Below are 16,644 nucleotides of genomic sequence, written 5' to 3' on the forward strand. Positions count from 1 at the left end.
TACCACCCTGTCTTCAGACTGTCAGCAGCTTTACAGTGAAAATACATGGTCAAACGTTGTGCTTTACAAGTTGATTCAGTACCACGTCACTCTTAAGAAGTATCTGAAATCCTAGAGAGGTTCACTACTGCCTGCCTTAACGACTATTGTTTGTCAAGAGAGGGTCCTGCCAGTGAAGTGGTGATTGGTGACCTTCTTGGCCACAGCGACCACAAAGCAATTGAGTTTAAAACCTCTTTGAACAGGAGGAAAAGTGCCAGCAAAACCTCATCTCTAAACATAGGAGAGCAGACTTGAAGCTCCTCAGGAAACTAGTAAGGTCCCCTGGGAAAATGCTTTTGAAGGTGCTGGGGTCTATCAGTGCTGGTCACTTTTTTTTTTTGACCCTGTGATTAGCTCAGTTGGTCAGAGCATGGTGCTAATAACACCAAGGTTGAGGGTTTGAGCCCCGTATGGGCAACTCACCCAAGAGCTGGACTTGATGATCCTTGTGGGTCCCTTCCAACTCAGAATATTCTGTGATACTAAGGGAACAGGAGCAGGCAATTCCAAAATGTCCAAAGTCAAGCAGATAAGGCAGAAAGCCAGCCTGACTGAACAGGAATCTTCACTTGGAGTTAAGGCAAAAAAGGAAGGTGGACATCCAGTGCAAGCAAGGTCAGGTGACATGGAAGAAACAGAGATGCTGCTTGCTGCTGTAGGGAGAATATCTGTGCAGCCAAATCTCAACTGGAGTTGAAGCTGGCCAGAAATGTGCAGGGCAATAAAACCAGTTTTTAAAATACATTAACAGGAAAAGACAGTGCAGAAGAACATTGGCCCATTGTTAGAGGATGAGGATGGTCACCTCACAAACAGGGACATAGAAAAAGCAGAGATGTTTAATGCTTTCTTTTCCTCTGTCTTCAACACCAAAGACAGGCTAAGAGGGTTGCAGTGTCCTGAGCTGGAATATCACAGCTGTGAGAATTAGAAACTCCCAGCTGACCCTGAACTTGTGCAGGATCTGCTGCTCCAGCTGGATCCCTACAAATCTATGGGGTCTGAGGGGATTCATTTGAAAATACTCACAGAGCTGTCTGGAGTAATTGCAAGGCCTCTCCAGATGATTTTTGAATAGTCTTGGGAATCTGGAGAGGTTCCAGTTGACTGAAAGCTGGTTAATGTCCCAGTTTTCAAGAAGGGCAAGAACCCTGAAAACTACACGCCTGTCAGCCTCACTTCAGTGACCAGTAAAGTTATGGAGAATATTCTGTGAGGTGTTGAAAAACACCTTGAAGGATGAAGTCATTGGTCAGAGCCAACAGGGCTTCATGAGAGTCCTCCTTATCAAACCTGATTTCCTTCTATGACAAGGTAACCCACCCAGCAAGGGAAGCCAGTTGATGTAATCTTTTTGGATTTCAGTGTTGCCTGAAAAAAAACAGAGCCTGCAGAGAGATTGACTTGACAGGAGCTTTGTGAAGAGCTGGACTTTGACAATCCTTGTAGGTCCCTTCCAACTCAGGCTATTCTATGAACATCTTCCGTTTCCAGGAAAAATGCACAGACAGCTCCTGATGACCCACAGATGGATTTATGTTAAGACACCCCATTGAGCTATTTCTGTCTGTAATTCACACTAAAATACTAATTTACCTAAGTTAATTGCATGTATTTGGCATTTGCATCCTTACACCTCACCACAGATAAGGAACACTGGTAATGTAACGTGGACAGTTACAATGCTTTGCATAGCCAGTCCAAACTGAGTATAGGTAACACTGATCTAGGTCTAGCATGCAAAGAAAACTTGATCCTACTCCTGTTTATCCACTCATGCATTCACACTGTAACCAGATCTACTGGTTTTCAGCACTAGCACAACAAATCACAAACACATGGAGCTATCCAAAGTCTGGTATTGCTCTTGCTCAGCTCCACCCAAACTAGAAGTGCTAAGGTAGGACCACACACACTCCACCTCCTTTCCAAGTGCCAGGTTTAGAACACAGGGTGATAACAGGTACAGTTCAACACCAGCTATGGCTGGCAGTTTGGTTGCAGGTGCAGGTGTGAAAAATATAATTATGCATTATGTGTAACACAAAGGGTTTTCCCATTCAGTCAGGTATCCTCATCTGCCATATCTTCAATAACAAAAAGCTCTGACTGAAAAAGAAAAATCCCCATCATTAGTATGAAAATACAAACGTGAATATTCACTAGAGGGCAAAATACTAGCAAAAATAACATTTCTGTTGCTGCAATTTTAATTTTGCTTATTTTAAAAAGCACAACATTTACAGCTAATGTATTGTAGACAGCTTTCCTCATCTCTGAAAACAAAATGGGATGTTCTGCATTGCAAAACAGGCAAGGTATGAACAAACATCCACTGCTCCCAGAACCACCACCTGAGTTATACAATCCCAAACAAGCTCCAAAATTTAGAATTAAAGGAGTTTTGAGACTAAATACTACGCAAATGTGTTCCAGTCATATGGCTCCCTGATTGTCCTCTTCATTCTCAAGAAAGTTCAAGAAGTCATTCCTGAAGTTTTCTATACATTATTAAAGCTGATCAAGAACAAATTAACAGTGGATTATATTTTATGGCAGAATAAATGATGACCTAAGTCTATGCAAAATTCCAGGTTGTTAAACAACTGGAGTACTAGGAAGAAAGGTCCTAGGGAGTTTCAGAAACTCAACCCTCACTGACAACTGAAACACAGACCTTTCTAAATGTGCCAACTGTTACATAGACCTGTACAGAATTCTCAGATAACCAACCCAAAACCAGAAGCAGGAGTGCTACTACACTATCTGACACGAGGGAAGCTGAAGTTTGAAGGCATGAATGGAAATTCAGAAGTTTTGGGAAGTCAACAATTCACAATACATCTGAATCTCCTCAACTAAGTTATCACACAAGGTTAGCACTATCTTTTATTAAAACCACCAAACACAGAATTGCATCTTCTTTACTATAACAAACTTGAAAAGTACACATTCAAGGGGCTTTAACTGTAAAGCACAAAGAAAAAAATGATACAATTCCAGTTTCTGACGACTTATGAGGCCTTCCCCAATGGTCTTGAAAAAAATCAAAGCCAATATGGAAAAGCACAGCAGAGGATTGAAGGTAAGGAGGTAAGTTGTATTAGCTCAGCACTGTTTAAGAAGACTCACATGTCTGTGTAACAGCTAAAACTTCCTGGTAATCTTCCCTTTCTCTTCAGTGTCTCCTCCCTCACATCACCTCCATTTTTGCTGCTGAGGCTGGAAACTCTTCAATTGAAGCAAAACTAAAATACATTTTTCTTCACCTTCATTCAAGTTTTTGCTGTCTTCTCTCCTAACCCAAAACCTGTGAAGGAGTAAAGGGAATTGCTTCCCAGAGACATTCTCATTAATGGACTCTGTCTACTGGCCCCATCCAGCCTCAGCATTGTTTCTGGCACTGTTCACCAAAGCCTCAAAACCTGTTAGGTGTCTAACAGCCCAAATCCCAAAGTACACTGCATAAAGAATATGTTCCCTAAATAAATGTTGGCTTCAGAGCTGTTTAATTACAGCAGACATCTGCTAAATGCACTACCTGTACCCCAAATGAATTAGTCTAAAGGACTGGACTGGAACTCACAGCTCACATTTTTTCTTTCAGCTTTTGCCCTATACCCTGATACAAACCTGAGTCCATATTAAGATCTTCTTAATTTCCCCACAATTAAACCAGTAATGTTGTAAGCCTTTCAACATCAGGGCAAGGAGAGAATGAATGTGAATGTAAGAATTATTGCAAGATACACACGCTACAAAGACTGATATATAATGCACTAGGAGCCAAATAGCTCAGATGAAAAACACAGCTCAAGAGTATAAAACTCCTCTTAACATATAATTAAAAGGTAAGCAATCATCAGAGAACACTCAAAGTCATCAGGCATTTTGATGAGTTTCACAAAATTGAAAGCTTAAAAAATTGCATTAAAAGGAGACACCCAAGTATTTCAAAACCCTGCTTTATTTGTACAGAGTAAAATACATCATACAGCAAACACTGTTTTCCACCCATCACTTAAAGCCATTAATAAGTGTTTTCTTTTCACCAAACATCCTGGCCAGAAGCACAGACAATGGAAATGGGAATGCTAATTAGTCTCTCTCTGCCAGAGCTACAAGGTGCACATCAATTTCTGCTTCTGTAAGGATCCTGAAAGAACGAAAAAAAATCTTTAAATAGCTTAAATGATTCAACCCTTTAAGCTCCAATATTACAATCTAGTAGCTACACAAGTAAATTTTACACCAATGCACCTTTTTGCCCTTTACAGCCCCACAGGCTGACATTCCACTTGTTTTTGAAAAATAAAGGAAGAATCAAAGGCACTAGAGAGCAAGGAGGTAACAAATGGTAGAAAAATAAGAGGTAATTCTTCACAAGTAATACATTTGCAATTTAGGACCTGGTGAGAAGAATGAGTATGGCCATTAGTAGTATGATTACTCCAAGTTTTCATAGTCTTCTCCCTCTGCTTGTTATCTGACCTTTCTGAAAAGGACAGACAACCAATAAATGAAGTTTGGCAGATGGTAAGGCAGCTCCTGAATGCTTTCTCAGAAATGCTGTGCTATTCTGTTGTTCTAAGCCCATATCACCAAATGTGCAACCACCCATCATCACTGGGTCAACTTCACAAAATGTTAGGAAGGAAGCACTTAAAAGACTTCACCTGTAGGACCGAAAAGTTCGAAGCCTCTCTTCAATCCCCACTTATGAAGTAATTACATTAAAGTAACAGAGGACTTTGATTCTCCTTTAGCTGTTTATCTCTTTTTCTTTTCTTTTTAAATAAAAATAAACCCTAATGAAAGCCTAAGGCAGAAATAACTGAACTCCTCTGCAGCAAGTCAACCTTACCTAAATTTTAAGTAAGCCACACCTGGAGGGCCCTTTTGCATTACAAAAAATCCCCTAAACTTATTCCCCCACATTTCATGCACCCTCCTGCAGCTACACATCGTGTACCTCGATACACAGACCAAGTAACCTTGCTGCAGACAGCGCTGCACTCACATTCAGGCAGTAACAGGGAGGGAGGAAGTAACCGGTGCTTTGCTTTCATGCTGGATAGAAATGCAGCGTGCTCAGGAAGTAAAACTTCAGCCATTTCCAAACCACTACAGAGATTTGTTTTTAAATCCAAGATCTTTTAATCTTGTCAAATTTAAACAGAATATTTCAAATCACACAAATTCATAATCTATTACCTATATACTGGAGATGTTAAAACCAGCTACAATTACAAGATGACTAAGAATAATTTAAAGATTAAATTTAGAAAAGGATTAAAAAGATTAAGGAACTTGTAAATGTTCCATAATATAAATCAGACTTTACTGCATTAGTTGGCACAGCTATGAGTTGGAAGTGGACTCCAGATACCAGTACAAAGAAAAATTTTTGTGCTTCTAACCATGAAGACACACGTAGACCAGATATAACTACATTCCAATCATCACGTAAAGCAATCCCCTATTAAGAAATGAAAAGGAATGTTTTACTGAAACCCTTAACCATGTCAAACATTTTTAAAATGCGTTATTTTTTAAACAATATTTTTCTACTCCTACATATTTTGAAGAGTTATAAATAAAAAAACATTTTAGAACCTCTGACAGTTATCTTTTTCTCCATTTACAATGACACAAGGAGGTAAAACTAGTTGCACATAATTAGAGTTTTATCAGTACTGATCACCCACCTGAATTTAGGATTTTCCACCGTGACTACACCAACTTCTATTTCTGAAGGTTTGAAATCAATGGATAGTACAGTAGACAGGCATGTTATTGCTGTCTGAAAGATGACAAAAATCCTCAATCATTAAAAAGAAAGCACTAAGGCTTTTTTTCCTTAATAGACATAGCATTAACAACTGCTCTTCCTTCTAGTATAAAGTTATTTCCTTTCACTTCAAAACTACAGCTTAACAGTTCCAAATAGTTTCCCCTTGCTACAGACCACAGCACCTCTTCACTCTTCTCCCTAAAAAGGCCAATGTACAAGAAGCAAAGGGACATGTCATTTTTGTAGCAGAAAAAACACACAACAAAGACCAGCACACAGCAAAGATCCTGTGTGAAATGCCTTCGAATATGAAGGTTGTTCTAAATGCCACTAAGTCGTACTGGTATCCCCAAAATCAAGCACTGTAGTAACCAACCACCAGCCACAACTGGAGTGCTACAACTACAGAATCTTTTTCAGCTGACATAAAGCAGAAAAAGCAGATTAGTTGACTATTTAAAATTTGCAGAATACCTTCAAATAGCTACACCTGCTCTGGCAGCAATACAGAACTGTAATGAAAGAGGAAATGCCTAACTGCATTTCTCAGTATTACAAGCTTACATGCAGCACATTCACTAAAAGTACTTCAACAAATCTTTATTATTGTTCTGCTGCCCTACCTCTACTGTTTGTTCATATGTCCAGTCAAATTTCTTCTTTACTTTCTTTTCAAGAAAACTGGTTGACTCTGTCTGTTTAACGCCTGCAGCTGTGGCCTTGAATCCACAATAGTAACCTGCTGGATCACACTTGTACACCTGAGGGCCGTGTTCTTCATCAATACCAATCAAAATCATACCTTGAAGAGAAAATCTGTTAATTCATGTATTTCCCAATTTTACCAGTTCAGTTCAAGAACAGAATGGATACTCCTCTCCTGTGAAAACACTTGCATGCCCAGCAGTACATTTTTGGGAATCAGTCCCATACCTGGAGCTGTGATTTCCCCCTTTATCTCTAATTTGCCATTTCTTATGAGCATCTCATTACCAGGTATGCTACTCAGTTTAGGGTAAATTATATTTCTGTCATTCCCAAGGACGGCTACTCATTAAAAACACAAACATTTTTGCCATGCACACTGTGGAGAACCACAAAGACAGGAAATAAACGAGTTTAATCCTGATACAAAATTAACCCAGCCACAGTTCACATCCTGTGTTATACAACACAGAAGTGTAACAAATAGTTCTACTACTATTTTACTAGAAAGCAACTTTACGAACATGTTGAAACTAATAGAAATATTAAAAGATCAAATTTGGATTTCCTGTTTGTAATCCCGAAAAGCTCTGCATTAGATACCTTTTCCTCCTTTCTTTAAAGAAAAAAACAATCTGAAATGAAATGTGGAAATATCAGGATGTAACTGGGCCTTTGAAAACCATTTGACTAAGTTCAAGTTGGACAGATTTCAAGTAACACAAACTGATCACATCACTGACACGCATCTGTGTTCACTCTCACTTCTTGATTTACAGCTGCCTTGTCTCAATATGCATATTAAAAAATAAGTCAAAAGCAATACTTGCAATAAAAACCCAAAACAGAACAAGGTCAAGGTTTTCAGTTATTTTCACTTTAAAATTTCACTTGTGTAACTTTTAACTAGTAATTACAGCTGATTAACTTCTGAGCAGTTACTACTACAACAGAAAAAAAAAGTTATGGGAAATGAAGAAAAATACATTTTCATTCATGTATTTTAAAAAAGAAATTTCCAGTAGTATCACAACATGGGAAATGCCAAGGGAAGAAAGAAACAATCATTCCTGAAAGTTACAAGCATAGGAAAATTGCTCCATCATGGAAACTGTGGTGCAACTTTGAATGTTGCTTCTTTAGCGAGAAGTTCTAGGACCAACTATGATTGCGAGAAGTGATTCATCAATTTTGAAACTATTCTCCTTAGAAGAAAAAAAACCCTCGCAAAACCCAACCAATCAAAAAGAAACTCAGACAGAATGTTTAATGACAAAGTAGCTGAGGAAACTTTTTAAGTCTTTTACCTCAGTTCTCAAACAGTTACGGGCACAGTAGTTATGATTGCTTACAGCCAAATGTAAGAGAAAAATCAAGTCAGAACCAACCTCAGAATACACAGATGACCACAAAAAAAAAAAAGACTTTTCACACAACACTTTTTTTTTAATTTAAGCTGCATTTGCTGTTATAAAACAGGACATGCAGAAATATTTGAAAGGGAAATATTTTTAGCACTTCTCTACATTGTCGATATGATGTCTGAGTTAAGAGCAAAAATGGTGCAGACCTGTCCTATACATACTACTGAGATAAAACATCCACAAAATCTGCACAAGTGTAACTGCACTCTCCATCTGTCTGTCTTAACAGCAATGTTTACCCAGACACACTGTATTGGGCTTGCATGGCCAGGTTTTGGTAGTGAGGGGACTACAGAGGTGGCTTCTGTGAGGAGCTGCTAGAAGCTCTCCCCACATCCAACAGAGTAAATACCAGCCAGCTCCAAGACAGACCCACTGCTGGCCAAGGCTGAGCCCGTCAGCAACACTCGTAGCACCTTTGGGATAATGTGTTTAAGGAAAAAAACCCAAGTTATTGGTCAGGACCAAATGCAGACAGAGAATAGAGTGAGAATACGTGAGAAGAACAACTCTGCGGTCACCGAGGTCAGTGAAGAAGGAAGGGGAGGAGCTGCCAGAGGAGAGATTTCCCTGCATCCCATAGTGAAGGCCATGGTGAGTTAGGATGTGACCCTGCAGCCCATAGAGGTCCACAGTGGAGCAGAGATCCACCTGCAGCCCCCAGAGCAGGTGAATGCCTGGGGGAGGCTGTGGCCCCAAGGGCAGCCTGCAGGACCTGGCAGGACCTGTGGCCCCATGGAGAGAGGAACCCTTGCTGGAGCAGTCCGATTGTGAAGGATTGCACTCCATGTAAGGGACCCATGGTGGAGCAGTTTGTGAAGAACTGCAGCCTATGGGAAGGACCCAGTCTGGAGGAGTTCATGGAGGACTGTCTCCCATGGGAAGGACCTCACATTGGAGCAGGGGAAGAGTGTGAGGAGTCCTTTCCCTGAAGAGGAAGCAGCAGCAGAAACAATGTGTGACAAACTGGCCACAATCCGCGGTCAAGAATCAGGAATAAAGTTAAACCCGGAAAGAGGTAGGGGGAAGGTGTTTTGAAAATTTGGGTTTACTTCTCAGTATCCTACTTTGATTTGCTGTGTAATAAAGTCAATTAATTTCCCCAAGCTGACTGTTTTGCCCATGACAGCAACTGGTCAGTGATCTCTCCCTGCCCTTATAATCAATCATGAGCCTTTCAAGGTGCTTTTTCTCTCCCCTGTCCAGCTGAGGAGAGTGATGGAGAAGTTTTGGTGGACACCTGGGTAACAGACAAGCTCAAACCACCACAGAGACATCATGAAAAAGAGTATTTTGTATTCATAGACCTCACTGTGCAGTGCAAACAGATGAGAACCCAAAAACTAAGGTGCAATAGTATCACACATTTTAACAAGGGTACGTAATTTCAAACGCTGCTCTCTCATTTGTCTGTTCATCACTCTTACTCCTTCAGTTGCCCATTTTGAAAATGGCTGAGAATTTCTTAGATGTGAAGTTGCAAGCTTAGGCAAGAAACAGAAAAGATTAATTTCACACATTATACTTACAGCAACCAAGGGGCCTCATCTCAGCATTCTGTGTATAGACCTGAGAAATATCTGCAATCCTTTTACACAGCATATCCACAGGGATGTCATAGCCATACTTGTACTTCCAGTTGGCAGCCTCATAGCGGGCTCTCTGCACCTGGGATCTGCTGTCAGCTACACAGAGAGAACTAAGATTAATTTCACTGAACATGTACCAAGTTTATTTCTAGCATTGCCTGAGAATGCAAATTCCAGGTGCAACTTTACATTGTCTTTAAATATACCCATTAGAACTAGGTAAGTTCTCCAAAACCTGACTGAGTGGAACAAATCTCCAAGAGCACCTATTTGTTTTATATGATGTGAAGCTGGGGAACTACATAAAAAATCTGATACACTTTAGATACTTAAAAAAGATGGTGAATTAAATACCTGTCATTCCTGTCATCACACAGCCAATATTCTCAGTAATTTTGAATAAATGAGTCACTGTGTTGGAATCCAGTAACTTGTCCTAAAGAAGAAATAGAAATAATCTAATAGAAAACAATGTCCGTGAAGTAAAAAAAAAAAAAAAAAAAGAGAAAAAAAAGAAAAAAAAAAGAAAAAATCCCACTCTGAATGCTCTGGTATCTACAGAAGAGCCCAAAACTATCCACTAACAGCTAAAAATTGTTTTCCAGGCTCTCTGGTGTTTACTGCTGTAGGCATGCAAAGGAAGAAACTGGAGAAAAGGGAATATAAAAACTGCAGTATCTGAAAAAGGATGACATGATCAACATCACAGTCGTTTTTCTCCCTGAAGAAACTTTCAAAATCCACACACAAGAACTTGCTCTCATTGCATGCTGCCTTCAAACACAAAAAAGTTGCCTCCCTTTGTAAAAAATACACTATCACTGAGCCAAAGCACTCATGAAAACCTGTTCTGCATGCTATTGGTGTAACATTTTCTCACTAGGAATTAAAGAAATCAGAGAGCTGATTATGGACAACTCAGCCCTTACAAGCCAGAGCTATGTATGCATGCTGAATTACAGCAGGATCAACTTTGTATTTTAGCTTTATCCCTTCAACAACTGCAGAGGAAACCAATATTGCAGTACTTGGTGAGGAATGTACAGCTGAGCACTAAATGGAGCCAGAATTTGTAATAAGCACAACGATAATAAGACATTCAATTCAAACAGCAACATATGTCAGGGCTAATAAATATAATATCAATGCTGCAGTCTTAATCTCACCTTTTTCTGCCCTCCCTCCAGACCCCCCCTCTCAAAACCAGGCTACTTACAGGTACTTTCTTCTGTGTTACAATTACTGCAGAATCTTTCCCACGAACAGCTACAGATGTAAGTCCACCTTGGTTTATGGCCTTAAACGCATATTCTAGAAAAATATATAAGTTTTCATAAAAAATCTTGTGTCAGAGATACTCATACAACTAACTCTTGATACATCTGCCCCCCTCCCAGCACAGGAATCTTGCCACATTATGGCCTTCTTATACTTTAATACATGTGCAACACTTTAAGGACTTTGTGTCCTTAAGGTCTTCAGTACAATGAGCACAAGAACTTTCTGATGAGTATTAAAAGTCATAGACTCTCTTCACAAAACCACTCACTTAACAGCAACAGAATATGTTTCAGAACAAAAAGGCTGCTCTAAACTTGATTAAAATGGTTCAGCCTTAACCTACAGTAACTGCAAATTCCTACAGAATTTTTGACATGAAGTTTAGTATTTAAAGCTTTGTTACCATTGCGAGGATAAATTTCTTTTCTAGTTCTTAACTGAGATAGATGAAAACTGATAAGATGGACCAGGCACAGGAGACTGGTTTTAACCTTATTATCACATTTTCTGACTTGATATTCAAATGTTGCAATGCTTTTATTCATTTTTTAAAATAAAACCTAGGCAGATGCCAACTAAACAGCGTTATTCACGTAAGTGTAGTGGATTAAGATTTACTTGAAATGATCCATGAAATAGATTTCGCTGTTTCTAAAGCCGTAGGAACAACAACTTTAAAAACTATCTGGCACTATATGATAAATATTCAGAACATCCTAATACTTGGCCAAGAAAGTCAAGTTTCAGGCAGCAGGTAAACGCAGGTGAACTTTTTGTTAGCTATGTAAGTAAAACAGAATTTAGAACACATCTAGAAATAGCCTAATAAGATGCCAAAACTGTCTTCTAAAATAATGGGAGCAAGAACCTCAGCTGTTTTAAAAGCTGCATTTGCATTTACGGAACAGAGTGTAAAACAGAAGACTAATAATCTGAAGATGAAAAAGCCCAAGTCTTGGAATACCAGGATCTTAGTGTTCAATCTGCTGAGTCAGTGGTCAAGGGCTGATTGTCATGTGTTTATGGCATTGTATTTATTACTCTCAGACATCAGAGCACCTACTGGTTACCCAAACATGCCACAAAGGACATGCTTCCTTTCCCTCTGCTAGAGGCACAACTTCGCTCCCCTCCTGACCTCTCCTCCCCTGGGAGGATCAGTGCCAGCCTGCACAGAACCCAGTAAGACATCAGCCGGCATCGCCCACAAACGGCTCACATTTGAAACCCTCGCCCAGGCTCTGAACACTTGTTTATTCATGTGTACAAATACCTGAAGGGAGGGCATGGAGCAGAAGGGGAGAGCCAGGCTATTTTCAGTGATGCCCAATGACACAACTGAATCAGAGGTGATCAGGAACAAACTGAAACACAGGAGGTCCCTCGGAACACCTAAACACTTTTTGCCTGCGATGGTGACTGAGCACTGGCACAGACTGCCTGTACTCCCAGGCACTCAGCAATAGGACAAGGGAACACAGGCTCAAGCTCTGCCAGGGGGCATTTAAGACGGATATCAGAAAAAAATTCTTTACAGAGAGAGTAATCAGGCATTGGAATGGGCTGCCCAGAGAGGGGGTGGATTCACCATCCCTGGAGGTTTTTAAACTTAGATTGGATGTGGCACTGAGTGCCATGATCTCGTAAACAGACCGAGGGTTGGACTTGATGATCTCGGAGGTCTTTTCCAACCCAATCGGTTCTATGATTCTACTATTGAAAACCCATCTGGACACAGTTCTGGGCCACCAGCTCTAGGTGGGCCTGCTCAAACAGGGTGTTGGGCAAGATAATCTCCAGAGGTCTCCTCCAACCTCAGCCATTCTGTGGTTCTGTGACACTTTAGGTGGCAGCAGGAACAGGTACCCTCACAAATCAGTTTTTGCTCACAAGTACTGACAACCAGGCTTGCTGAACTGCAGACCCTTCTGGCACTTGTCCTACCACCATCTCCACTACTTAGTTTTCAGACAGGCCAAAAGGTGAAGTGGCTCTTACAGTGTAACAAATTCAAGTTGCTAAAGGTGTTTTGAATCTGTTTACTGCTATGTAAGTACTTCAGTAGAACAGCAGACATTCCCTCTCAAAACAGCAGCCCCTTGCTGTTCCGAGTGCGTGACAACAGTCAGAAATTTGACCACAATAATTTTCTTCACCTCCCAAAACTCCACTTGGAAGAAACATCACCTTTCAAGTCTGCTAATAGGTAGCAAGAGCAGACTGATATTCTGGGGGACTTTAACCCCAGTAATGAGAAATAACTGTTAGTTTTCTAATATGAGATTACTTGAAAGGCATGTGAATTTTTTGAGCTTTGGGAGCAGAAGATAGGCCTAAGACTGTATAAGCATTTCAGTCTGATATCACTATGCTGGAAATCTCTATACTTGTACTGCCAAATTCCAGGAAAACCTCAAGCCTTAAGGCAATCTTAAAGCAACACATGTTCATGCTCATCCTTGACAGTCCCTAGTTAATCTGAATTCAGCACAGGAACAAGGATGAAAGAAAAACAGCCAGATTTGGATATTTGATCACAAGCAAACATGAGATCTCTGCCCATGCTGTGGCTAAATGTTGGCACAGACACTCACGTGAGACCATGCCAGGCTGCAGGTAAAGTGAGCTCACTCTGCTTGAAGTTCACTATGCTCATTTACATATTTTTCTTCCTATAGCACACAGGTACTTAAAGTATCTTTAAGACAGCTTCAGGCTGTGTGCAGAGGCTCTCCAATACACATGCAGATACTTGCTTCCAAGACACTGTTAAAAGGTTTGGAGGTACACACATTTCTCGTACATTAACCTAATGGCTGAACATACCCAGGAGGGAGAAAGCCAAGGCTCTCTAGTACAGAGTGGAGAAAACATTCCCAGTAAGTAGTACTGCGACAGACCCAGTCAGGAAAGTGATGCAGACCAACCAGCCTGTTTTAATGACAACCGGAGGTCAGAGCCCAGGACTCTCCCATCACAGACCCACTGGCAGTCTGTGTCAGGAGCTCCGTCCCTGCTGTCTGTACGTGTAATGTTTGCCACGCAACTGTGTACGCACGTGCTCCAGACACAAGACAGCACCTGTACCAGGTATCTGGTACAAGTAACTTTCTGCCTGTGTACAGACACCCACACAAAGACACCTTCCTGGTTCCTCCATGGAGAAAGGATTGCACAAGCCTAGGCTGCCTACCCAAGAAGCCTAATCCACATAGGCTCCTTCCTGAGAAAAACTCAAGGGCAGTCACAAAATAAACTAATGGCTACCACAGACAATTCATGCAGTCTGATCCCTGCTACCTCCATTCCCGGAGAACAGATGGATGTAGACATGCCATGCAATGGATGTGCAAAGAAGCCACTGCAGCTGGGGAAGAGCCACTAAGCTCCAGGGGAAGATGCCATTAGGATGACGCTGCAAAGCAATTCATCTGTCCCTGTTGTGAGGATCCTCCAGGAGCACTCTCAGCCACCTGTCCCACCAGACTGCGAGCTCACTGCGCTGTCCCTGAGCATCCTGCACACGGAGCACCATGACATGCTTGCATACAACCTGGTGCACTGCAAACACAGGAATAAAAGAATTAGTGGCCTACAGAAGAAACTGAAGCTGGGCTGCAGCTCAACTGCAGATTCTTCAAAGGAGCCTGAAAACAAAGGATGGTTGCTGCTACCTCGCAGGCCACGACTTACAGAACACACAGCATTCAGGTGTAACAAAGGGCATGGGTTACACCCAAAAACTGATTTTGTCACTCTGGCATGCAGGGTTTGAGGCAGTTCAAGTTCCATTTCAAACAGCTATCGTAGTTTTCAGATTCCAAAACGAAATGCTCCCAGGCTTGGCAAAATACACAAGAAACACTTAAGGAGGAATAAACAGTCGCTGGGTAGCTCCAAGCTTGGCCTCCAAGCATCTGAAACACCGGGAACTCACAAGATGTCCCTCCCCGTGGCAGGGGACACTCGAGAGAGCCCACCCTGGCCCTAAGTTTTCCTTATCTCACGCGAGCATCCCTTTCCCAGGTCCCCACGCCGGCACGACAGGGACCGCCGCTGCTCCAGGCTCCCACCACGCTTTTCCCCGCACACAGCGGGACCAAGCCGGGCGGGATCCGAGGCTCCCGAGCCCCGGGAGGCACCGCGACGCCCCCGCTCCGCACGGGCTGCCGGGCTCGGTGGGGCTTTCCCGAGTGGGCCGCCCCGGAGGGCGGAGGCGCGGGCAGGCCGGGCCGGTGACGGGGCACTTCGGCGGCGGCCGCGGACACGGACCCGGACACGGACCCGGACACGCACCGACTTGGTAGAGGCGTCCCTCGGGCGAAAAGATGGTGATGTGCCGGTCGAACCCGGCGCTGGAGCCGCGCGACATGGCGGGGGCGCGCGCCGGGGTCTGTCCGCGTGCAGGGCCCGCCGCCGCCTCCGCCCGAGCGCTTCCGGGTCGCGCGCCCCCTCCCACCACGCGCAGGCGCCGCTCGCGCCCCGTCACGCCCCGCCCGCTGCGCTGCGCATGCGCGGGCGCGCGGCCGCCGTGCCGGGAACGTGGGCGGGGTCGCGCTAGAACTGCGGCGACATGGCCGGGGACAGCCGTGCCGAGGGACAGAGGGGCAGCCGTGCCGAGGGACAGAGGGGCAGCCGTGCTAAGGGACAGAGGGGCAACCGTGCCGAGAGACAGAGGGGCAGCCGTGCCGAGGGACAGAGGGGCAGCCGTGCTAAGGGACAGAGGGACAGCCGTGCCGAGGGACAGAGGGGCAGCCGTGCCGAGGGACAGAGGGACAGCCGTGCCGAGGGACAAAGGGACAGCCGTGCCCGGGGACAGCCGTGCCTGGGGACAACAGGGACAGCTCTGCCCGGGGACACACAGGGACAGCCATGCCCAGGGACAGCCGTGCCCGGGGACAGCCGCGGCCGCTGGGGCTGCGCGGTGGGGTCCTGAATCACAGGTGTAGGAAAATTCTCTTAAATTTAGAAGACGGCAATAACCTATGAAACAAAACACAGCAATCACAGCAATATAAAAAGAAACCCTAAATAAAAGAAAGATCTTATTTTAACTCAACTAATCTTGATTGTACTAAGACCGTGTTTATCTCTCACACGGCGACACAACAGCCCTCGGGACAATACAATGGGAACAGCAGACATCGTCAGGAAAGCATCACCAGCCAGGAAAACAAAACCCCGCCTACTCTTCCAAACTAACTTCCATGTGTTCTCTTTAATGAGTTTAATTTTAAAGCAAATACCTCAAAAACATATTTAAGATACTCAAATAATTGTTGCCACAGCTGCCTTGTGATGTTTAAAAGACTTTTTATCAGTGTCCAGTACAAAGGGAAATTCCCCACATTTTAACTCGTGAATATATGCTCTTTTTGCCTTTCATCATGTTGGATTTCCCCTACTCTTTGTGGGAAGACTTTTTTTTAAAGTTGGTCATTAAGAAAATTGGAAAGGCTGTTTTGGTATCCACACCTCTTTTAAAATTATTAGATGAGCTTACTCTTTGTTGGACTAGCAGAATACAGGTGTATTTTGTGTATGCCACACATTAAAAGTCTGTGCTCTCAAATTTTTCAAAATTCTTGCTTATTTTTACTAGGGGAGAAGAAAATGTCTTGCTACGTATTTCAAGATGCAGTTTGTCCCTTTGGCTAGGGAGGTACTTTGTGGGCAGATGTGAAATGTTTAAAGGTGTGATGCAAGCACTGGAACAGAGCAAATGAAAATGTACAACCATGTCTGCTGGCTCAGACACAGCAGTCTGGCCCAGTGCTCTGTCCCCACCAGTGGCCAAAAGGGGATGCCC

The 16,644-nt window shown here is 42.9% G+C and overlaps 1 protein-coding gene across 1 annotated transcript; it reads right to left on the reverse strand.

Moving 5' to 3' along the window:
- Positions 1-3,991: 3,991 nt before the first annotated feature.
- Positions 3,992-15,303, reverse strand: PSMA6 (proteasome 20S subunit alpha 6). The gene is made up of 7 exons (XM_071557927.1): positions 15,132-15,303; positions 10,771-10,865; positions 9,909-9,990; positions 9,495-9,650; positions 6,460-6,638; positions 5,751-5,845; positions 3,992-4,198 (listed from the first exon to the last, which is right to left on the reverse strand). Exons 1-7 carry the CDS (start codon positions 15,205-15,207, stop codon positions 4,141-4,143), a joined length of 741 nt encoding a protein of 246 aa, XP_071414028.1. The 5' UTR covers positions 15,208-15,303; the 3' UTR covers positions 3,992-4,140.
- Positions 15,304-16,644: the final 1,341 nt, after the last annotated feature.

The sequence above is a fragment of the Pithys albifrons genome, chromosome 6 (assembly GCF_047495875.1).
Source record: "Pithys albifrons albifrons isolate INPA30051 chromosome 6, PitAlb_v1, whole genome shotgun sequence".
NCBI lineage: Eukaryota > Metazoa > Chordata > Aves > Passeriformes > Thamnophilidae > Pithys > Pithys albifrons.